Source organism: Cyprinodon variegatus, unplaced genomic scaffold (genome assembly GCF_000732505.1).
Source record: "Cyprinodon variegatus isolate N-32 unplaced genomic scaffold, C_variegatus-1.0 Scaffold273, whole genome shotgun sequence".
In the NCBI taxonomy this organism is placed as follows: domain Eukaryota; kingdom Metazoa; phylum Chordata; class Actinopteri; order Cyprinodontiformes; family Cyprinodontidae; genus Cyprinodon; species Cyprinodon variegatus.
Genome location: NW_015150726.1, coordinates 279,944 through 304,145, shown reverse-complemented (window position 1 = coordinate 304,145; position 24,202 = coordinate 279,944). Strand labels below are relative to the sequence as shown.

Below are 24,202 nucleotides of genomic sequence, written 5' to 3'. Positions count from 1 at the left end.
CCATGTTTTTCACATCAGCTGTGAGATGGGCACGCACGGAGTCACAGAATAACAGCAATAGTGATGAGTGGAAAAAACCCACCTGGTCTCCTTACATTCAGCCACTCTTTCATCATCTCCTCAATGAGGTGGTCTCAAAAGTCCGCAGTTACAACACACATAAGGCGCACCGCACCATAGGGCGCACCGCACATTTTGAGGGAAAAAAAAGACGTTTAAGTGCGCCTTATAGTCGTGAAAATACGGTAATTGAAAAGTTATAAATTTAGTAAGTAAATAATAACCTAGGTAAATGTCAGTGTCAGAATCAGCATTAAGGACTAAGGTTATGTTGTACCAAAGACATTTTTTTTTCTTTCACTGTGAGTGTTTCATAAATTTCTTATAGAAGCACTTTTGTTATTTTTCCTAATTTTAATTTTCTTGTTATTATATTGACATTCATTTTTGCCATCAAAATATTCATAATATTCTATATTTTTTAAATGTTACTCGCTGCTTCCGCTGCGTCCGGTGTGAACGCAGCATTAGAGGCATTAATACTGATACTGGCACTTACATTTTTTAGTTTAGAAACCTAAATATAATTGTTAACTAGGCTTATTAACTTTTTACCTTTTTTTCTTTAATTGAACCCCCCACTTAATTTACAGTAGGTAATATATCATTCAAGTGCTCATCTAATTGGTCAAGATGTACAGCCATGTAGCAGTATCTTTGATGAATGGCTGGATATAGATCTTGTCCTTCTAGATGTCACTGAGGGATGGGAGGGGGATTCCATTTGGGTATGCAAGGGATCAAAAACAGTAACTTTCCCCATAAAAGGTTAAGAACAGTGGAAAATGTTTTTTTCAAATAACAAACTTTGATTATATGAATCAATCTCCAGAAATTAACATGGGAATTGATTTAGAGTTGCAAAAATGTATACTTTTTAACGCCTATTTCAGTGCTCTGTGGACTGAAGGCTACCTGCCCATTGATGGTGGAGGGACATCCATTTAGCCTCCCTGTCTGGTCTTCATCTATGCACTTATTTAGGCTTAGATGTCTTCTCTTGTCGCTTCTCGCTGTATTTATTTGTTGTTTAATGTGAATATATCACTATAATCGATGTGCTGCATAATTACACTGTCATGTAATTAATTCTAAACACGTGAGTTAACATTAACACCAGCTATCTAATTTAGGAAAGAACCTATTCTAATTCTGGAGAATCAGAACTTTGAATTAATTAATCAATCAATACCCAGCTCCACAATGGAAGATGGTGGTGTGACCTGATGTTTGAACATTTTGTTTCCAACTTGTGGAGAAAAGTATCCACTATCCAGGGAAGACACAGTGCTCAGAGGCAGTGCAGGACTTTGATCAATCATTTGGTCGTCATTACTGGGCATATGTTGAACAGATTTCTACACACTTTAATGGAGACAGCAATACCTACTGGATGTGGCCCCCATCAACAGGATAAAATGCCCTGCTACAAAAACTAACTTAGGATGGATGATGACTTTAGTTCATCTAGTTTGGCCTTCAAATCTTCAAGATCTCAGTCCAGCATCTGTCGAATGCACAGGAAATTATTGGTAGACACGTCTCCACCAATAATTTCCGCTTTTTCCCCCTTTCCGCTTATTTACTTTAGCCAAAGGTAACAGGTTGGGTGCAGCCATCTGTGTTCAGAGCGTTGAGTCCGTTTATTTTTTTGAGTTTTTATTTTTCCTCTCTCCTGCTGCTCCCGTGTCCCGCCTCTCGGTGTAACATCATCTGATCTGTCGCTTTGAGACATCTGATCTGCGTTCGCATTTCACTGCGTACAAAGTAGCTACATAGTTGGAGGAGGAGAGACACACAGCAGCACTCAGTGAATTTAATCAGCAGCTACTTTGATGTTTAAGTAAAAGTTAGGAGACGGGTTGGTTAAAAAATTTTTAGAGATCATACCACTGAAAAATCTGTTTGACATGCACAGCTTTTTCAGGTAAAAATGGCAACAGATTCTAAGTTTATATAAGTTAGTATTATAATGCAAGAAGTTTGATAAAACAAAGTTTGTTCTTCTTTACCAGTTAAAAAAAGCTTGGCTTCTCAGAGGACTACGACTCCCAGTCACAGCTTAAAAACATGTTTCCTTATTGTATAGATAGAATCAGACTCCAGAGCTTCTACAGATCTTGACATTTTGTTTCTGGCATCATTATATTAGTTAAGAGATTGATAAATCTTCTTAAACAGAGCCAGAGAGAAGTAGGGACAGCTGCAGATTTAAAGGGGAAACAGATTTACTGGGATATGCAACATGCAATAATATATATATATATGTCTACCAGAAAAAAAAACATACTATGCAGCATATCCATATTTTTCTGGATGGGTGGAATTGAAATTGTACTTCTAGGGATGCATAATATATATAGATTATGGCATCGGAGAAGGAATTTATGTTTTTGGGCTCTATATAAGTAATGCACAAAAAGACATGTCTCTAACTATAAATATTAGTGTTATATAGTTCTTTTGTGTCCTCAAAAATAGGAAAGCATTCAATAAACATATATGTTTGAGCTCATTTTTTTGAAAATACAAAAACCTAATGAAAGCGTTTGGATGGAGTATGTGTAGGTCCATCACCAATTTTCATCACAAAGTTACACCCTTGGTCGAATGGGGAAATGATCGGAACACCACACCCAAACAGATGCTGCACCAATACGTGTCAGGGCCGTTTTTAAGAACCAGTAAACCATGAGGAAGATGGAAAAGATGTCGCTGAATTTACTTAATTTCCTCGCGGCGTGAAAGCAGCACCGCCCGGTGAAAAGCAAGACCCGCTGGAAACTCAGTATTGGATTTATACGGGAAACAGATAAAAACGACAAAATTATAAAATGACTGATATGGATTTGTGCTAACAAATCCATATCAGGTATTGGAAATTACTAAATTGTTAAGGTGATTCAAATTAAAAGTGAGATTACAGTGATTTAATACAATCTACGGTTTGTCCAGCGCTATTAGCTACCTAGCATGACAAGCTAGTTGTTACACCCCACTGACGATTGAGATGCCATTTTTTCCATGACATTAAACTAAACATGCTTGAAAACATCTACGCAGATAAAACCGAATACTTTGCTGCCTGAAAATATATTTTAAGTGAAGCAAACCAACCTCCAACTCCTCCTCTCTCCCCGGCTGCTAATGCTAGGCGTCTTCTCACCGCGACGGTTTCAAACTGCTGAGCATCAGGACCCGCTGTCGTCCAATATACTGCCTGAACAAAATTACGGCTTTCCGTGTAAATATAAAGTCAAAACACAGAGCCAGGACCACACGGGAGTGTAAATAGTGCAACTTTCTTTATCATGAATGCAATGACATTTTCCAGCCAATGTTTAATCAAGAATAATTCCAGTCTTTGGGAAAATTAAACAAATCAAACAGCAAGGGTATAGTCCGAGTATGTCTGCTCTTAATGCCTAAAATAGGTCGGTAATATTTTTGTCCCTTTATACTTTACAGGAATACAGTGGCATAGACACAAGAAATAATAGTTAAGGAACACAAGGGCTGCAGCACAACTGCATGCAGAAAGAAACAATTACAACCCTACAATACAATCCCATTTGATTTGTCAGTGGAACTCTTATGCATTGATGTGTTTAAATTTTTTGCTCCATCAATCTAATAATAAAAAAAACAAGGCATATATTACTCTGAAAAACCAGTGCACCTTCCCATAACCCTTTGAGTTGACCGACATCAATTGGAGGATCTATATTTTTCTCTGTAAATATAAGTACCAAATGTAACAATCAAAATAAACAAGCAATTGCACCTATTTTTTTTTTTTTAGACGTAACATTTTTTACAGGTTGCTTAAACAGGTCAGTTTTGATTATTTAGTGTGCAAAGTCATTTCATGTGTTTTACTTACAATAAACAGTTCTTCAATAAGGATTAGTTTACCTATACAATATCATATCAGCTTGCACACACCCTGACCAGGAAAAACACTCATTCAGAAAAAAAAAAAAAGTCCTATACAGCATTTCAAACATTGCTTAAGGCTTTTTTTTGCATACAAATTACTGCAGTCCATGTTAGACAAACATAGCTGAGAAACGTTTTCACACGTTGGAAATTAAGGATATGATTACCTGAAAAACACTGCATTTTAACAAGAGGCAATCAAAAAATATCTGAGCGCAACTGTACATGACTTCCAACTTTACGAACAGGAGTGATACAGTTTCATTACAAACCATTGATGCAAATTAGTTTCATAACTATAGATGGGCAACATCACAAGTAAACAGGCACAAGTAAATGGAAGAACAGGTTGTAGTTTCTGTCACCTAAAACACTTTTTAAAAGGATGATTGCATCATTAAGCAGCATCAATACAACCAATTTTACAAGGAGGGGAACAAATTAGATTCTAGTGAAGAAAACTGCTAATTTGGGAGCAGAAAAAGGTTAACCTCAACCCCAACTGGAAACCATTAGAAAAAAAATAAAGATGGGGGGTCCTCATAAGGAAACTTAATTCGAATCATTCTAATTTATCAAGTCTTAATAAATAAATGTGTCAAAAGCATAACAAATTTAAACCACAGAAACAAACAAACAAACAAAAAAAGCATAAAGCTATGGTATAGAAAGTATTACTTTGCAAAAGCACTTGTGTGCTGACGGGAGGAATGCCAAATGTTGGCAGCAATTATTAAGAGAAAGGGAGCTAGGGGCTCCAAAGTGCCTTTGTGGATAATTTGCCCCACTTCCTCTAAGAAAAGTTCTTTAGTTATGATTGCTGCTGTTCTGCTTCGTTATTATTTTCCACAACACATTTTGCTGCGCTCGGAGAGTTGGAGATATCGTTTTGAAGTCCCAGTTGAGCCAGTCCCTCCTCTGCGTTTGTCCAGGAATTCATTGATTCATGTACAGTCACTGTGTGTTCCTCCATCTGCTTCTGGAGGCTGTCCATCTCCTCCCTAATGGCAAAAAGAAAAAAAAAAACGATTATTTTAATACCAAAATACCATCTCAGAAAAGGTTTTAAAGACTCTCACAAAAAGAAACATCATATTTCATCACTTTTACAACTAAAATTAGTGTATTTTACGTGATGAAACATCATAAAATAGAACCACAGCATGGGTATGGTGTCAGGGTTTTAACAAAAGTAACCCACAAGTGTGTATTATGTTCCAAGACCGTATCGAAGTCACCCATTTTCATTCACCACAAGCTTATATAATGCTAACATGTGTATTATGAACATCCCACAAGCACAATTCAGTCCTCATGAGCTTCGCTTAGCTGCATGAAGCTGACACCTCACCCATGTGAAAAAAACTTTGAAAATGGGTTGAATAGTGAGGGCTCTATCAGTGCAGGTTTGTTAACTTAAAATTATTATAAAAAGATTATTTTTCAGGTCATCCAGAGGTCACATCCCCCACTAATCTCTAAACTGAAGCACAGAGGTCTACTTTTTTAGTGCCACTTTACTGCAGATTTGTGCTGCTTCTGTATTTCAATAAAAAAAAAAAATAACAAAAAACTGGTGAAGTATTGCAACACCCCTTAATCAATATTTTATAGCATAACCTTTTGCTGAAATCCCTCAGTCACTATATAGAACGGGGACTATATAGTAAGCTCAGTTAACTGACCATTCGGACAGATGATCAGTACTTTTCACTCCCTGTTGGTCACGTGACTCCGCCTCCCCCGTACAACGCCTGCATCATCTTTGTTATTTGTCCCCAATGTCAGGTAGTGACAGCGGGCCACTTTGACAACAAATCCCAGAATGCTTTGCGAGGAGACATCTCGGCTAAAAGCATTCTGCGATATATCTGCCCGTTTAGTGATCATGGATGATTCTCACTACCCGATCCGTCCCAGAAGCACGATCCGTCCTGTGCTTGCGCCATCAGCTCAATTGCGCATCCAGATATACACTCGGGTCACCCTCGATTTTATTTTCTTAAAAAGGACTAAATGATGCTTTTCCCCTCCCCAAAAATAGTAAGTGTACTAAAATATAATGTGTTAAAGGTTAATAATGTATTTCCTGAGAAAACAAATGCCTTAAAATCCTTTATGCTTTATCACTTGTTTCTGCCCGATCTGCTCCGGAAATGGGATCCTACGCTACTCCTGGTGGCTAAGAAACAAAATGCAGATAAACATGGTTTAATCATGTTTTGCCGGACTGCTCTGAGCATGTCTGATGACGTCAGAGAAGCAGTTAAACGACGAAAATCTAAAAAGCATCAAGATTGTCTCACAAAAGTCATAAAACATTTTTTAAAGATTTGTATTAGCATTCTTTTGTGAGTTAAGGATAGAAATAAGTAATTTTAGTACCATAATTATATTATTTATGGCCACCCGGATGTATATCTGTTCGCGCATCCGCAGGATGGATCGTGCTTCGGGGACGGATCGGGTAGTGACAATGATCACTACTTTTCAAGGTGCATTGTGGGAAATGTTGGGTCCACTGCTTTTTTATCTAGACTTTCGGACACTCATTTAAAATGGCTTAATCACTATATAGTGCCCAATCAGATTCAGGTCTAGGGAATCGGAGGGCCAGTCCATAGCTTCAATGCCTTCATCTTGCAGGAACTGCTGACTCTAACCTCATGAAGTCTAGCAATCTCCTGCATTAGGAGGAACCCAGGGCAACCACACCAGCATATGGCTTCACAAGGGTCTGCAGATCTCATCTCAGTACCTTATAGCAGTCATGCTACCTCTGGCAAGCACATGAGGGCTGCGCGGCGCTCAAAAGAAATGCCACACCATTACTGACCCACTGCCAAACCGGTCAAACTGAAGGATGTTGCAGGCAGTAGATCAATCTCTACAGTGTCTTCAGACTCTGTCATGTCCGTCTCAAGTGCTCAGTTTGAACTTGTTTTCATCTGTGAAGAGCACAGGGCACCAGCAGCAAATTAGCCCACCTGGTGTTCTCTGGCAAAAGCTAAACATCCTGCACAGTGTTGGGCCCTGAGCACAAACACCATCTGTGGGGTTCGGGCCCCCGTTCCATCCTCATGGAGTCAGTTTCTAACATGCGTATTTGTGGGCTACTGCAGGTCGTTTTTGAGTGTTCCCTTTAATTTTTGCAAAGTATATCTAACTATTTTAGTCTCTAGCTGCTATGCAGCCAGAGCCCTAATTAAATAATTTAGTTCAAAGTAATTTCATGTGGAGTTGAAATCCAGTTCTCCTTTAACTGAGAATCTGTGACAATATTTCAACGGTTGTTGTCCTGCTGGATATTGAAGCTCCTCCCTGCACATCTGCAGCTTCTATCTTCATCCTTCTATTACCTCTAAGCAGTTTCTATGTCCCTGCTAGGAAAAACATCCTCTGATCATGATGCTGTCATCATCACGGTAATGCGCCATTTTATTTCTACGACCACACATGGAAACATCCTAACACATTCTACACAAGTTTGGAGTTCTAAAGCTGCACTAAGGTCAAGGGGAACGAGCGTTACATGGGACGTAGTCTTAGAGATAAGAATGAGCTTACTTGAGTTGTCGTAGACAGTTGTGCAGGTTGTTAAGAGGTTCCTTGTTAACAGAGGTTGACGGTTTCAGTAATTCATCAAGCAGGGAGGCAGGCACCGGGCAGTCTGGGATCTTAACTGGGGTTACTGGGTTCGATGGGTTCCCTTCACTCTTCATCTCCATGCGCTGCTGCTCGGACATCATCACAGGGTCATTCTCAGTCATTTCTGACACGGAATTATATGAAAACCACTTGCGCTTTACCTTCCGGAGACGACTCTGTTTGAGGTCCTGTTTGAGCTGCTGGTTCTGCAGCAGGACGGTCTTCATACTGTTTCTCAGCTCCCCCACTTTGGCCTGAAGCATGAACTTGTCCTTTCTGGTGCTGCTCAGCTCTTCCTGCACGGTGTCCAGCTCCACCTTGATGTTCTGATGCAGAAACATCCACTTAAACTTTAAACAACCTCACAAATTGAAAAGTGAAAAAACAGCAGAAAAAATTTGTGTTCCTGACCAAAATAAGAAATACATTTTTTTTCAGTCACTCCAAAATGCATTTAAGCTAAATATTATGCAGCAAACTATTGTGAATATCACAGAAAAAAGTGAAATCTTACCTGCAGGGCAATCTGCAAGTTGTCCAGCTCTCTGTGGTGGCACTGTTCCATCATCTCTAGCTGCTGCTTCTGTGCCTCTATCTCCCTCTGCCTCTGCTCCACCTCCCACTTCAAGTCCTCAACCTGAATCAGCAGAAAATGTGAGACATTCATGCAACTCAGAGATATTTGATCTACAACAAGAGATGAGTTAGAGAAAATCTGAGTCAGTTGTTATAAAACTGAAAGGTTGTGCAACCAAATAATGGTGTCAAATGCAGAATCAGAAAATTTAGCTTTACTGTAAAACAATTTGAGGATTAAAGTGCTTTAGTTTTTTTTTTAAATATAGATGGGGACGGTTTATACCTCCTGGTTGGTGAGGGGTTGCTTGGCTAGTTCCTCATCAAGTTGTTTTCGTAGGATCTGGAGCTGAGAATGAGCCTCAGCAAGTTCCTGCTGGAACCTTGAAACATCCTGAGCGTGCTGCTCATCCTGAGCCCTGCAGGGTGCGACACATTCAACAATAAATCAGAACTGAACTGTACAGAACCCTAATGAAGTCATCAGTCAGAGCAAAATGCACATACTGTAACTTCTGAGCTTCACTCTGCAGAGCTTTAACCAGGTCCTCTTTAGCCTGCAGGTCTTTCTTAATCTCGGACAGCTCCAGCATGGCTGCCCTGTAGTGCCGTCTATTATGGGCTGCCTCCGCCTTTGCTGCTGCCACCTAAGGGAGAAAAAGAGAATAGTTTGATAAGTTCTAAAAACTCTAAAGCATTGCAGGATGCTAAGTAACATAAAAGTCTCATAAAAATTAACTCCTTTTAAATGACCCTAGAGATTCTTAAAAGACCAGAAAATTACCTTTTGTCTGGATTCTTTAGAGCAGTAAAGCTGAAGAGTGGAGTGGGGCTGATACTCTTATGTAAAAAGGCTAGCAGTATAACTGGGTTTATTTGTTTAATTTAGATGTTTAGCTAAGTCCAAGTCATCCAACTGTTTGTATTTGTGGCATCTGACCCAAAAAAATATAAATACCATCAATTTTCCTGAAAATTTCTGCACAATTTATCATGACAATATATTGTTTCAATATAAGACTGAAGTTATTGCAAAGTCAAAGTGATCATGACTGTTGGTGAATGTTTAGGTTTTTTCCCTTATTCACAATCTCACAGCTGCACTGTGAGCTGCAGCACCTAAGGTGTGGTTATTAAGGGCAACAAATGTTCATCCTAGGGGTCAAAGCTGTTATTAGAAGGCAGAGTTTGCATTAGTGGTTCTTCAGATGTAATATGAACCAAATACTAAACCCAGTATGTCCCTTGTGATTGTTGTATCCTTCCCAATGCCACTACGCCATGGCAAATTGATATTGTGAAAATTACTTCCTAAATCTATATTTTTTCAAATTAAATTTAGCTTTAAGTATATGTTTACTAAACAAAGAAAACATTTTGACACTTGAAATTTGAAAAATTGCAAACCCAGAAAGGAAAGTTTGAAAAAAGTTTTTTAAGTTTTTCGGAGAAACTTTGCAGTTTTTTCTCAGATTTTTAATTTCAATATATATATTTATTAAATTCCTTACATTTTTTTTTATTTTTAGATTTAATATTTTAGATTTTTCTTTATTCATTTCAAATCTCTTCTTTTCAGCTCCAGGCTTATGAATTACATTGTTTTCAAGTTGCTTTTTAAAGATCATATTTTCTTCATTTCAAGTCCTACACAAACGTTCACTCATGACAAACTCAATTGCTCTGTTCGAGTTTGCTGACGGCGTCCAGCCCACCTGGACTGGGTCCTTTGGAGGCTGTGAAAATTAGGAGGCCGGAAGAGTTTAGGCTGTAGATTTGAACAGGTCCAGCCTTCTCCAGCTGACACCGCCCCTCACTCACCACAAGCTGTCGCCTAGCAACCGTTACAGATGACTCTCAAAACAGGCAAAGATTGGATGCCTGACTTCTCACTACTGTTCTGTGTGCCAAGTTCATTTTTGAGGAGCTTCAGCAGCAAAATATCGCGAATATCATATTTATATCCCCACACTGCACAGATATTAGAATCGGTGCTTAAATTTCAGCTAAACCCATTTGGACAGGGACAGATAAAACCTTTCAATAAACCTAATATCACCCATGGCATATCTGACTCAAAAACAATTTAAAATAACTATTTTCATTCATTTCAGATGGAACTATTCACATACTTATATTAAAATAAACTGCTCTTACAATATTCACCACTGTTTCTCAGCATTTCCCTTTTTCCTCTGAGCACAGAGCAGCGGGCTTGCTTGGACTCGCAATGAATCATGGGATATCTAAGGCTATGGAATACACAGCGGGCCTGTGCTTTAAAACAGGCAAAAATAAGGCTACAATTGTCTGCATACAAAGGAGAGTCTTTGAATCCAAAGAGGCCACGGCGCCGCACCATGACGTGATCAGCCGACAAATCTGGCCTTCAGAGGACACAGCCGCTGGATTCGAAAATAACAAATGACCATTAAAAATGTTGTTGCTAATGTCCATGCAGACGAATGGAAATGTGTCTTTGCTCATAACTCCCCAGGGAAGCTACCAGAGGTCAGGAAAAAGTGATTTGGAAATTACAAATTGAAAAAAAAAAAAATTGCAGTCAAAAAAATCGGAATTATTTTCAATCTGAAAAAAAAGAAATTTGAAGAAAATATTTAATCTTTAAAAAAAATAAATAAATAAAAATAAAGGAAAAAGAAACAAAATCTGAGAAAACAGCCAAGTTATTCTCAAAAATCTTTTCTTGATCAAAAGGCTTTTAAAAATTTCATTTCTGAACGGCTTGTTTTTTAAATTTCTATTCACCAAACTTTCTTGCAACAAAAACTGAAACCAGAGGAAACAACATCAAGTTTTGAAAAATGTAACATGTAACATGATTGGTAAAAAATAAATAAATAAATAAAAGGATGGAAACCAAAGATTATACATTTCTTAGCTACATTTTGAGAATGCTGCTCTTCTCTATTCCACCCACTTTCACTCACGCTCTAAGAAGTCTTCTTTTTAAAAAGCTTTGTCAGACTTTAACAAATAATTTGGAAACACCATGTTGAACCTCCAAGGGAACATTTATTTGCCCGTGATTCAAAAGTTGACGTCCTTACCCAGCCCCATGGGACACGCCTGGATTCCCACAGTGAACTAAAGGAGTTTCCTCTCTGTTTTATCCAACCACACCTGTTGAAGGTCTATTTTTAGCTGCTAGCATCAAACCAACATACCTGCTCCTTCAAGTCTTTTACTTTGGTTTTCTCTTTCTCCAAAGCATGCTGTAAAGTTTCAACCAACTGCTTCATTTGTTGGTCCTCCTCTTCTTTCCTCTTGAGGACAGCTTGGACCTGTGTGGAACGATGAAACAACGTTCCTTTAGAAAAATTTCTAACATTCATTTTCTTTATCGAGATTCAGATGTTATTTGTCCACCTGCAAGTTTAGCTGAACAAGATCTGCCTCCCTCTTGGCTAAGGCAGACTCCAAGATGTTGGCGTGTTCCCGCAGTGCATTATGGGACTGGGATAAACCAGCAAGCTTCCCTTTTTCATGCTCCAGCTCCAATGCTAACTTCTTGTTAGCATCTTCTAACTTCCGGATCCGCTTCTTGAAGCAGCGCGACTCCTGGAGCTGTGAAAACAACCGGAAACATCAAGTCTCACCCACATATTCCACATCCTCCGTCACCGCTCCGCTCCGTTCACGTACGTCCTGCGCAGCACTTGCGCAATCATGTTAATCAATGAGAACTGTTTCACATCAACGTACGTTTTCTCCATCCGTCACCATCAAAATACGGAGGGAGCCAAGGTATTTTTGCTCCACTCTTGTCCGGCCAGGTCAAGAGCCGCAATTGCAATCGCACCAAACAGGAAAAAGAATGCCGAGAAGATCCGGGTTGTCAAATTAAAATATGTCAACAACAGATCAGTAACTACAAATTAGATCATAATTCCTATATATTCCCAAAAACTAAGGCCGTTTAATTAGGCTAAATTATTGGAAGCAAACTATTAGTATTTCAAAATACCAGGAAGCACATTTCTCATCTCAATCAAAATATAAAATTTACACCCAGATGCTCAAAAGTTTCATTAAATCAGTCACAACTAGGGGTGTAAATAATAATCGTTTTGTATCGATGCATCGATCCAACAGCCGACGATCCGATGCATCAATACGTCCGCAAGAGAAACGATTCCTGTTTTTTTTTCCTCCGGTCTATTTTTATCCATTTGCTCCTGGGCGTAATTCTCCCTCCCGTGCTGCGGTGGCGCTAAACCTATTTTGCCCTCCTACCTCGCTTCCTGGTTATACTCTGACAGCAGTGTGTTGCAGTGAGCTTGACAGACATTTTTAAATTATGCTCAATATTGAAGCGTGGTCTGTGCTACACGCTGTGGGTCTAGATACTGCCGAGGCGGTGAGGAAGTGGGGGCGAGTTTAGTCCGACGACAGAGGGACATGAGGGCCAAAAAGAGCGGAGATCCAGGTGGAAAAAGGGTCCCAGCACTCTCGCGCACCTCGCTCTTCTAGCGGGTCAAACTTCACGAGTTGTTTTCCGCAATTTCGGTGATAAAAACAAAACAAGCCGACCTCCGGTCTGCGGCACTGTTTGCAGTCAGCTACAATTTAACAAAATGGAGCGTCTGTGGAGGGGGCGGGGACATCTGGAGCCAAGGTATTGCATTGCACTCATTGCACTGATTTTGTGCAGTATTTTTTAAAGCAACTTTTCTACTTCTGTAATTTTCTGTTGTTTCTCAAAAAAAGCGTAAGGATATTACAGCTTTCATTGATTTATTTCAAATTTGAAACATTGTCTAGCCTGTAAGGTGTAAAAAAAAAAAAAAAAAAAAAAAAAATCGAATCGTATCGAAAATAATCGAATCGTTGGGCCAGGAAATCGATACTGAATCGAATCGCCATGATGGGTGTGATTTACACCCCTGGTCACAACAGCTTCCAAAAGCGCATCTGACAACTTCAAAAGAAACTTCTTATCCAAGGCATGGATGAAGAGATTCTGAGTTTGAAATACAGAACAAACCAATTATGTGTGATCCTAATTATTACAAAGACCCACAACAAAAAGAAAATGTTTGTGCAGAAACGTACGTGTGTGACTGATGCCAACAGTGAGTTTAAATTACGTCATATTAAAGAAAGCATTCAGTTTTGCATGTTTTTCTCCTATGAATTAAGTAATAATATCGCGCACGCTCTCCTTGAGCTCCAGGGAAGTCAGAACGGAGCAGAACGGGAGGCTGTAGGCTTTGCTTTGCGCAGGTGTTCTCGATTAGTGCGAGGCGGTTATGGAGAATATGGGATTTCAGTGTCAGAGAAAATCTAGTCCGCTGATCATTAAAGCTGAGGTGTGTTGGTTCACCTCATCCTCCAGCTCCATAACCTTCTCCTGATAATCCTCCAGCTCGGTGGAGGTGAGCGTGATCACCTCCTGTAGCTCCTTCTCCAACATGGTCTTGCTCTTGGTCACATTCTGCAGCTCAGCTTGCAGAGCCTCAATCTTTTCCTGAAGAAAAGATAAAAGAGAAAGATGCTTCAACAGTTTGCTAACCTTATTCACGTCCCAGAAACAATTCAGGGATTGAAGTTTCAGCTGTTAGCAGAACCCACGTAGCCACTACAGAATGGTTTTATTATGAGACACCACCACCAATGTTAGCCTTTAAGGTAGGGAGTCTGGTTACATGTTGAAGAACAGTAAGGATCCATAGTCTACAGACATTACCTGTAAGGCCTGACTGTTTCCTCCATCTGATACCTGGGCCCTGAGTTTCAGCAGCTCTGCCTCTGCCGTCTCCTTCTCAGTCAGAGCCTCTTGGAGCCTTCTGCTCAAAATGCCGACAGCATTCTCGTAGGCTTTATGTTTGGCTTTCATTTCCTTCTGAGCGCTGGTCAGATCTGTTCCCAGCCTCTTCATGCGGACCTTCTGCTCTGAGATGGCCCTGTTCCGATGCACATGAGAAATTAATCAGATGGCTTTGCTGCCAGAATTATGCTTCTATGAAAATATATTGTTTTGTTTTAAATGCAAACGATACAGCCTGGAATGTGGATGTTTCTGCATATATTGTCTTTTAATCCTATAAGAGCCATTCTGTATTTGTGTCGCTAAATAAAGCTCTGAGGTATATATAGATGATTTCTGTGGGAATATTTCTAACTCCTGAAATCTCCAAGCAGCACATGACTCACTTTTTGGCTTCAGCCTCCATTTGCTCCACCTGTTTTCTCAGGCTCTCGTTCTCTTGAGTCACTGCAGTGAGCTGGCTTTGATCAAACTGTATAGACTGAGCAAAGACGGGACACACAATATTCTCCTTAATACCAAAGTACTCCCAATAAAACACAAATTTACTGAAAAACGGGATAAATGATAGTACCTGAATTTGGGTTTCAAGCTGATCCCTCTCTGTCTGGATGGCCTGCAGGTGGGCCTCCATGCTGTTCATCTGCTCTTGCACTCTTGCTACCTCCTTCTGCAATCGGGCCTGTTCCAGTTCGGCCTTCTGCTTCTCTCCCTGGATGCTCAGCAGCTCCTGCTTCAGGTCCTTCACTTCAGCCAGCAGACGTTTCTTGGTGGATTTGAGCTCACTGATGAGCTGGTCCTTGGAGATGGCATCCCGACGGTACGCTTCCACCATCACCTGTAAAAAGGGCATTTTTTTTGTCTGATTAAAGGTTTAGACAGAACAAAAACACAATGTGTTTGTGTCTCTCCTTAGTGGAAACCACTGCTGTTTTGAATCCTACCACCTGTTTGAACTGGGGTACATTTTAAACTGTATTTGGACGTAAAACTGAATGAAACCAAACATTTTTTTTCCCACTGCCTGAAATTAGACGGAAAAAAAGAATTTTTCTCCCCACCTAATTAAACATAGTCATTTAATAGAGAAACAAAAAACCAAATTCTCCATTCTAGGAAAAAAAATTTGTGAAATCAGGACTTTTTTTAGGAAAAACCTAAATTAAGCGGTAATTCCCTGTTAGACCACAGTACTATGGGGAATTCTGTAAGTCTCTTTCTGTGAAAATCTTAATTATAAGGCAGACTTTCAAACCGGATCACAAAAAAATACATAAATAAAAAATAAGTCCAGGACTCCAGCCTACATGTCAGTTATAGAACAGTTAAAAAATAACCAATAACAAATCATAGAAGCGTCTGTAAAATTCAAAGTGTGTAGTTCACTTCACAAATATTGGTGTGGAAAAACGTTCTCCTGTGTGGGAAAACTTTGGAAAAAAATAAATAAAACGTTCCATCCCACTGAAGTTTCACAGCAGCAAACTAGTTTAAAATGGTTCATCTAAACCGTGAGGGTTGAGGCTTTGACAAAAGCAGATTGATTTTTTTGTTGCCCTGTCAATCAAGCCCCCTCCCCTCCATGTGATGGCTTGTCAGAGCAACAAAGCAACCGTTGCTACATTCATGCAGACATGTCAACAGGCACTTCAGGCATTCATCGGAGAAGCTGACTGCCATTTGGCTTTTCAATACATCCTCCTACAACATCATCAGCATCAGCCGGTTGGGAAATGTATGAGAAGTAGATGAGATTTTAAGAGACAATCTATGCGATGAAGGATAAAGGATGCGTTACCTTCTGCTGCTGGAACTGATCCTTTAGTTTCTGAGCTTGCTTCTTCAGGGAATTATTTTCTTGTTGTAGAGTTTCCACCTAGAAATGTTGGAACATTTCTGAATAAAATGAACATTTTCAAACATTGTTAAATCCATCAGTGCTGTCTTTTACCTGGTTTGCTTTGACCTGGACTTCTTGCCTGAGCTGGTCCAGTATATCAGAGGCCACCAGAACTTCCTCTCCCAGCCGCTCGGCTCCTTCATCCAGCTGGCTCTTATCGGCCTTGGCTGCCTGCAGCGCGACCTCCAGGACTATTTTCTCATTCTGGAGGAACTGAATGGTGTCATCCTTAGCGGTGCTCTCTGTCTGCAGCTCAACCAGCTGCGCCTCCAGCTCCTGGTACCTGGCTTCCAGCTGGTTGATGGACTGCTCTTTGGTTTGTAGGTTCTCCTGAGTCGTCGTCAGCTGGCGCATCAACTCCAGATGTTCTTTCTGAAGTGACTGCAGCTGCAAGTCCTTTTGGCAAAGTGTCAACTTAACCTAACAGAAACATGTCAGATATAGTTTAGAAGAGGGCAGTCTCAGGAGAAAAACAGGCTTCCCAGCAGTTTGAAATGACTACCTGCTCAAGTTCCCTCTCCAGGGTTGTGGCTGTGTTAGCGAGTTTAATCAGGTGCTCTCGTTCTTCCTCTAACTCCTCCAGTTTGTGCTGAAGATCATCTTCCACCATGGTTTTTGCATCCTGGATCTGCTTGTAAGCGGCTTCCTGGGTCAGCATGTCTGCCTGCATCAGACAGGGAATTCAAACAGTTCAAATCCGGCACCAGATAAGGTTTTATTAGCTTTTAAAGGAGATGACTGGAGGATCTACCTCAATGCTTTGCAGCTGCACAGCGATGCGCTCCTTCTCTTTAATGGAACGGTGTTGAGTCTCAGTCAGTTGATGGGAAAGTGTCACATTCTCCAGCTTCAAATGCTCCATGACACCATACTGATTCATCTGTCCGGCCTTTGGAGGACAGAATGATGTCAGAGGGGGGCGGCAAGGTGCAGCTTGTTTGATGCCACTCTGCTGAATCTTACCTGCATATTTGCCATTTCACTTTGCAGTCGCACTCTTGCCTCCTGGGCCAGGGAAAGTTGCTGCTGGTACCACTGTCTGACCTGCTGCAAGGAGTCGATCTCAGCCTGCGAGGTCTTTAGTCGGCTCTGCAGGGTGTTGCGCTCCAGCTGGACCTGCTGAAGCTGACCCTGAAGGCCTGCCATCTGCTGACGCAAGTCATGAACTGCAATAAAAACATAAACATATAAATAACAAAGTTCCCAAACATGCCTCTCCCTTCAGCCCCCCTTCAGGTTGATCACCTGTGCTGTCCCTTGAGGCCATAGTGTTTTGAAGCTCCTGGACCTTCACCATCAGCCTGTTATATTGGTCTTCAGACACTTTCAAGTCATTGCTCAGAGAAGTCAAACTGGCGTTCTTGCTCTCCAAGCTGCCCTGGAGCTCCACCATGGCCTTCTCTAGCTGGCTGCAGTTCTGTCGCAGTGTGCCGACTTCTGTAGTCAGAGCACTTTGCTTCTCCTGGCTCATTTGAGCCTCTTCCTTTTTAACTTGCAGCTGAGCGTTCACTGTAGCCAGCTGGGCCTGAAGCTCCGTCTTCTCTTTGAGAGCCTGGAGGTAAAAGATTGAAGTTAGAGCAAGCATGCCAAATCTTCCTTGTATTTCCAGACTAGAAAATACTTAATGGGTGGCATCCATCTTTACTTGACACATCCAAGTATACGCTCAGCTTGTGATCCGCCACTTTGTACAATATGCATTTACTGATTATTTTAAAAAGTATAACCTGCAACTGCTTTCAGATGAAGTTACTTTTACTGTGAGCTTAAGTTGGAAACTTCAATATTCTTAGTCAGTTAATCTACTAGAAAAAAGCACAATCAGCCAGTGGCGGCTGGCCAGTAGAGGGCGTTAGGGTGCCGCCCCATCCACCCAGTGACCCTGATTAAGACATAAAATAAAAAAAAATTTAAAAAGTATGTTTTTCTCATAATTTAATTTTAAATTCAAATTTAAAATATTTCGAAATTTGATATATACTGTTTAGATGTGCAAGATAAATATTTGATCTTTGATGACGAGTAAAGCTTTATTTAATTTTTCGTGGGATTAGTGATGTATTTCCGCTTAGGGCGCAAGAATGTTTACTCTCGTTAAAAGTTGTAGATGCGCAGTAGCTCCTCTGCAATACAAGACTGCCCGGGGTGCAGCTAAGCAGCGACCTGAGGTGACAGGAAGTATATTTGCTCACCACCTCCCATCACAGCATAGACGGGATTGACAGGTTGAGTCGCGGAAGTTAGAGACACATTGGAAAGAGAGAAATAGCACAAGAAACGTCTTTTTCCAGGACCTGGTTTAGCTACAAGGGTTGGCTAACTGCATGCAGCGAGGCTAACACTTTATTCTGCTTTCCCTGCCTCCTTTTTCAAACGTCAGGATCTGACCTAGCATAGATAAAAACAGGTAGAACTGATTTAAAGCATGTTTTAGAAAAGGCACAGAAGAATTAACAATCTGGGATTCACATGGAAAATATTATTATATACCTTGATAGTACACTATATGATATTATTTATAGTGTTTTTTTTTCTCGATGTTCTAGATGTTTGTTAATTTGCAAAGTTCCTCTTAAATTAACACATTCTCAGAAAATAAAAATATAAAGCTGACTAAAAGTTTCTCCATTATTAAACTGGTACATTATTTTTTTTAGGTTCGTGACACTATATTGGTACATGTAATTCACAGATTTGCCTTCATAAAGCCTCAGAAGAGCAAGATTTATGTAAATAAAGTAAACCTGTACAATTAATTATGTTTTGTTTTTATGAAGTGTTTTTATAATGTTTTTTGAATTTTTTTCAGATGCCAACAAGGCATAAATATACTGCTGTGATAACTTGGTAAACGTTTGATTGGTTTTTGGTATATGTCTATTTTGAATTTATAGCCAATCAGCTTGTCCTGAGCACAGCTCCATCATCAGGCTTCTGGATGTTTTTCTTAGAGAGAAAAAGGCAAACAAATTATTTTTACAATAAGTGAACCATTAGAAACCTTACTTAGATAAAGAACCTGTGTTTTTTTTTTTTTTTGTGAGATATACAGACAATTTAAGTTCTTTCAGATCGCTAGAAAAGGAAAGCTAGACCTGTTTACTTAACAGGAAGGCTGACGAAACATCAAAGTTAATTTATAATATAAAGAAATATACTTCATTAACTCAAACACTGGGAAATTAAATTGTATTTTATTTATTTATTTAGATTTAACTTCTGTTCCATACAGTATGGAGGGTTAAAGGGGACAGAATTGAAAAAATATATAATAAAATAATTTATGTAAACTTAACATCAAATAAATATAGCATGAAATGAGTAAATCTATTAAATTACCCATGGAATAATCAAATTATGACTTTTTTAAAACTAACTTAATTCAAAATCTACATTAATATATAGAATATAAACTGTCAATTTGACCAAGGAAACTCAATAGGCGGGATTAAGACGGCTCCTATAGAAATCCTCACATCTAATTGGCTGGAACAGGAACTAAAATTTGCTTAGAGTCAGAGGGTAATGTCTTTGCTGTGAAGTATTGAAGTAATTTCAGAAACGTTTTTTATTTACTATTAACTTTAGGTGAACGTAATAGAAAAGTTTAACCCTACAGTTACTGTGCAATGGTTGTGCGGGTCTGGAAATGGAATTAACTGAAGTTTCCCCTTAGCTATTAATTTGTTTACCATAGGGTTTGGTTTCCAAAATTGAAGTTTAAGCCATTATGTGGGTCAGAGAACTAAAAAGTCTAGATTATTTCTAATAATAAAATAAAGGGCTCAAGTACAAAGTACAACATGGGAGTTAAAAGCTCCCTGCAAAAACCATCTAGAGTTAAGTAATAAAATCCTTACATTGAGTGTATTTACCCTTAATTTTAGTAGATAAATAAGATGATTTGCCAATGGAGTATTTTTACTTCTAAAACAAGATAATTATATAATATGCACTGGAAATAAGACAAAGCATTTATTTTTCTTATTTAAATGTAAATTGTTTTGTTCCATATGCAAAGTATCCCAATTACCTCCTCAATTCAAGAAAAAATGCACTTAATTTAAGTAAAAATGACTCATTTACATTTTTATTTTTTACAGTGCTGATAAGTTTGTTTTTAATTTCATATTATTTTAATTTATTGTACCTCTTTATTCTTTTCTGTTTATTATGATGTTTTTAGGTTCTTTTTAATCAATACTCACCTTTGGTAACATTAGTGTTAAGGCAACATGTGTTTTGCTGAAAACTCTTGTTCAAATGGCCTGAAAGCAAATCTAAGCTATTTTGCTTTGGGGTGGTGAATCAACCATGTGTAGAGGTGTTCGTATAAAGTAGGGCCCAGACTTTAACCCGAACATTTAGATTAATTAATTAATTAATTAATTAGAAACATTTTAACACCTTAAAAAAAGGAAACAATTAATTGGATAAAACCCAAAGTGGGAACCTTTGTACTCGTCGTTTCTTTTACACCCGTAAATCTGACACACAGCAGGATCCCAGCTGTTGGTCCTCAGCGGATATTAAAGCTTAAACATCATCATGGTTCCAACCGAATACCAGTTCTGAATAGAGGGGTATTTACCAAATACCTTAAATCAGTATAAACATCTAAGCTACGGCTGAAGTGCGTTCGTGGTCGCCTTAAGAAATGTTACATAACCTAACAGTGCTGAAAATTACTAATATTGTACGCCTGTTGCTATATATATTTTTGTGCTATAGCTATATGGGAGAATTATCCTGCCATAATGCAAGAGCACATAATTTCAACTTGAGAAAAGAATTTCATCTTCTTGCACTCAAAACTTATAATGCTTACACTCAAAACATGCGCTCTCTCTCAAATATTTTCTCTTCTCTCTCAAATCTTTGTTTCTTCTCTCAGATTTAATGCTTCTTGCACAGATATTTTCTCCTCTCGCTTTACTCCTTCTCTTCGCGCACAAACCGCGCTCTGCTCGAGTCTCAGATACGCTCGCAACATAACAAACCACTAATTGTTTAAAATTACTTAATTCAGAATTTTTTGGGTTATCCATAAGTACTGAACTTTGCTGAATCGAGCCACAAAACTACTGTAAATAGCAGTTTTATTCCTGGGCTGTTAACACTTCTATAGATGTAATTTTTAACAAATATTGTATAAAATATAAGGGCTTTAAAAAAAAAAAAAAAAAAGCTAAAATATTGTACAATTTAACTAATCTGATGGTTGAATAACCTAAAAAGTTGGATTAAAAACAATACAAATATGTAACGTTGCAGTTATAGAATTCTATATTCAATGTTAAGGAAGAAAAAGGGTTTTTGAATTTTTTGAATTTCTATTAAAATGTGATTCATTTCAATTAACTCATTACTAATTAACTTGATTGAAAATTTTCATCAGGAGCCACCACTACTATGAATGTAAACAGAATTTTATAGTATTCAGTAGAACTATTGATTTAAAGAATAAATACATGTTGTGCCATTTTCATATTACCTGACTGGCCTCAGATGACAAGGACTCCAGCTGCCCCTCAAGCCTCATTTTCTCTTTGAGCACCTGAAGCATTTCATCGTGACCCATCACTGAACTCTCCAAGGAAACACTGAATCAAAGACATTTTAGCAAGAGTTAAAAAAAAATGAACCGCATAGGTGCCAGCCTTGTTGATAAGGGCAGCATTAATAATCCTGGAGGAGTGAATATCACCTGCTGGAGAAGCTGTCTCTCCGGCTGCGAGGCTCTGCTGTCCCTTCTCTCTCCTGCTCCATCTCCAGCAGATGCTGCTCATCGCTCGCTGCCTGCAGCACCTCCTGTAAGGATGGGAACTGTCCCATGGCCTCCGGGGCGATCTCCCTGCCCTCCACTGTGTACGGCCCTTGTTGCCTGTCCACAGCAGCGGAGAGCATGCCGTAGGTTCCCCTCGTGGAGACACTGCTGTAGGAAGAGCTGTCGCTTTCGTTTCCATCATTCCCTGGCTTGGCTCCTGCTTCACTCCCATCAATCTCTGACAAACTGTCATTAAGCTGAAGGGAAGAACTCGCTTTAATGTCCGTCTCACAGGTGCTGCTCTCTGACACGGTGCTGACTTCAGACAGTATGGACACGGAGCTGACGGAGGACCGAAGGGAGCCCTGGCTGACATCTGCTGAGGTTATTCCCCCACCAGAACCTCCTCCTCCTCCTCCATCGCTCTCAGAAGACTTGTAGTCTGCCAAAGAGTGAATTTTACTGGGACGTGAGGATCTGGATTTCTTCTCCTTGGAAGGAGGAATTCCCAGACTTCCCAGTTTGGGGCCTCGTGGAACACTGGTCCTGAGGAAAGAATACTCCTTGGTCATGGCAACGGTGTTAGCTCGAGGCAGCCCCTCCGGATGGAGCATCAGTTCGGGATCTAGCGTACTGGAAGGCCTGCTTTTAGTAGACGAGCGGTGAGCCTGGACAACAGAGAAAATCAGAAAAACAATCACACCTCAGATGACTCCCACCAATAGATACAACCCTTAATCTTAACATTAAATGTGAGAAAACTTCATCTGAATCCTATATTTTAATTAAGCTACAGCTTCTTATAAAATGATCAACATTTCATCAGGGCACCATTTTTAAAATGTTGGGATTTTATGTTACATATAAACTAATCCTGTAGCTTATAACTGAAAGGGAACAAAAGTGGTAAAAGTCAGAAATGCATTGCAGCCAACGACTTGCAGAAGTCCCCTAATTAACATTTATAGCCTTGCTGAGTGTGATTTTAATCCCAGCATAAATCCATCTGTTCTTTAAAGAACTCAGCAGATTAATGAAGTCCATAGATTACAGCGAACAGATCAGGGAAAAGACACAAACAGGCTGGGAAACAATATCCCAAAGCTTCAACATCTCATGTAGCCCCTTTCAAGTCATCGTCTAACAATGACACGTTTATTACAGCAGTAAACCTACCAGGATATGATCAATCACCTAAACTGATAAAGACAGGAAAGGAGAGGATCAGGGCTGTAAAATAGCAGCAAAGATCCAGTTTAGAAAAGAGATTTTTCTTTCCAAACATACAGCAGAGCAACAATAGGAGGGTTTAGATCACAGTTATTTTGTAGGATGCCCAGAGGAAAGTCTAGATCTAATCTGTGGTAAGATGTAAACATTTATAAAAAAATCTCTGTGCTATCTGACAGAGGCTTCGCTAACAGAAGAGACTGTGATTACTTCAGGATTTAGATGTGCAACACAGATAGAGGCCCTGCAAACAGAGCTGTTAACTCGTTTATCATCTTTTTCATAATAATGTGAAATTTGTTTTTAAAAATCAGTAATGGAATATGTCAAACTGAACTTTTTTATTCTGATTATAAATAAAACATTTTAAATATATGTCCAGTAATATTTCTATAAACACTTGGCGGAAGGGGTTTAATGGCAAATAGAGATCCCATTAAAAGAAGAGCCACAGCAGTGGCAGTATTCACTCACCCTCTCCTTTTGTCTCTGAACTCTATACTGTTTGAGTTGTTCCTCCAGACGGCGACGTGCCTCCAGGCGAATCTTTTCCTCGTTCTCCATCTCCAGCAATGGTTTCTGATTGGCTGCAGTGAGAGAAAGGAAACCGGACTGATTCCTGGTTCTGAGGTTACAGCAGAGTTTGTTTGAGAAAAGCAAAGTTTAGAAACTCCTGTGTTAATTTTGTGAATATTGGTTATATACATACATGGACAAAGCTTCTGGGAATCAATGTCTGGAATACCAGATTGGGGACTTTAAAAACAAAGAATATAGGAGCCACACAACATCCAGGGTTTCTACACATTGCAAATTTCCAGACATGACGAGACAAGGAATTCCATAAAAATCATAATTTTTTTTGGTTTTTAAGTAAAAGTATGTGATGCAAACTGAATAAACATAAGCTAGAGCTAACCAGGTAGTTCATCATTACTCTTAAGGGTTTCTTATTAGCTGATGGTCTTAAAGGGGCCTGGTTAAGTATTTAAAAAGAAAAACATAAATAGGAAATAAAAACCCACCTAAAACCAAACCATCATCTTTAAATTAAGCAGTACCTTTTGTCCTGATAACATCTACTTAGTCCCTTTTGAGCCTGAAGTAATTTTTTGCACCAGATGTGACCAGCACACTGTCGCCAACTACTGGCAGTACTAACTCAAGCTTCTTTCAAATTGCAAGCTGCCAAGGCTTTAGCTCCTGCATCAGTAAAACTAGTGAAGGACAATTGATTGCATTTGCAATATAATCACAATTTAACAAAACTAAACAGTTGCTTTTTTTTTTT

At 39.3% G+C, this 24,202-nt stretch overlaps 2 protein-coding genes across 6 annotated transcripts in view; both read right to left on the bottom strand.

The window, feature by feature from the left end:
* Positions 1 to 3,247, bottom strand: part of ankle2 (ankyrin repeat and LEM domain containing 2) — a 23,909-nt gene extending 20,662 nt beyond the window's left edge. Inside the window, exon 1 of one of the 3 annotated variants that reach the window (XM_015383036.1) lies at positions 3,178 to 3,247. The gene's annotated coding sequence lies outside the window, so the exon portion shown is untranslated. The remainder of the gene's footprint in view (positions 1 to 3,177) is intronic. The other 2 variants (XM_015383035.1, XM_015383037.1) reach the window with 2 other exon arrangements.
* A 111-nt stretch (positions 3,248 to 3,358) lies between these two features.
* golga3 (golgin A3) overlaps positions 3,359 to 24,202 on the bottom strand; it is a 30,661-nt gene continuing 9,817 nt past the window's right edge. For 2 of the 3 annotated variants that reach the window (XM_015383034.1, XM_015383033.1), the window contains 21 exons: positions 23,386 to 23,498; positions 21,622 to 22,349; positions 21,409 to 21,517; positions 17,160 to 17,466; positions 16,878 to 17,080; positions 16,666 to 16,803; positions 16,417 to 16,578; positions 15,966 to 16,334; positions 15,813 to 15,890; positions 14,589 to 14,852; positions 14,401 to 14,495; positions 13,934 to 14,150; positions 13,571 to 13,714; positions 11,614 to 11,811; positions 11,412 to 11,528; positions 8,731 to 8,870; positions 8,510 to 8,642; positions 8,162 to 8,284; positions 7,809 to 7,973; positions 7,567 to 7,733; positions 3,359 to 5,000 (listed from right to left, as the gene is read on the bottom strand). In XM_015383034.1, the coding sequence (XP_015238520.1) occupies positions 4,811 to 5,000; positions 7,567 to 7,733; positions 7,809 to 7,973; positions 8,162 to 8,284; positions 8,510 to 8,642; positions 8,731 to 8,870; positions 11,412 to 11,528; positions 11,614 to 11,811; positions 13,571 to 13,714; positions 13,934 to 14,150; positions 14,401 to 14,495; positions 14,589 to 14,852; positions 15,813 to 15,890; positions 15,966 to 16,334; positions 16,417 to 16,578; positions 16,666 to 16,803; positions 16,878 to 17,080; positions 17,160 to 17,466; positions 21,409 to 21,517; positions 21,622 to 22,349; positions 23,386 to 23,498 (4,160 nt within the window). In that variant the 3' untranslated portion in view covers positions 3,359 to 4,810. The remainder of the gene's footprint in view (positions 5,001 to 7,566; positions 7,734 to 7,808; positions 7,974 to 8,161; positions 8,285 to 8,509; positions 8,643 to 8,730; positions 8,871 to 11,411; positions 11,529 to 11,613; positions 11,812 to 13,570; positions 13,715 to 13,933; positions 14,151 to 14,400; positions 14,496 to 14,588; positions 14,853 to 15,812; positions 15,891 to 15,965; positions 16,335 to 16,416; positions 16,579 to 16,665; positions 16,804 to 16,877; positions 17,081 to 17,159; positions 17,467 to 21,408; positions 21,518 to 21,621; positions 22,350 to 23,385; positions 23,499 to 24,202) is intronic. The other variant, XM_015383032.1, reaches the window with a different exon arrangement.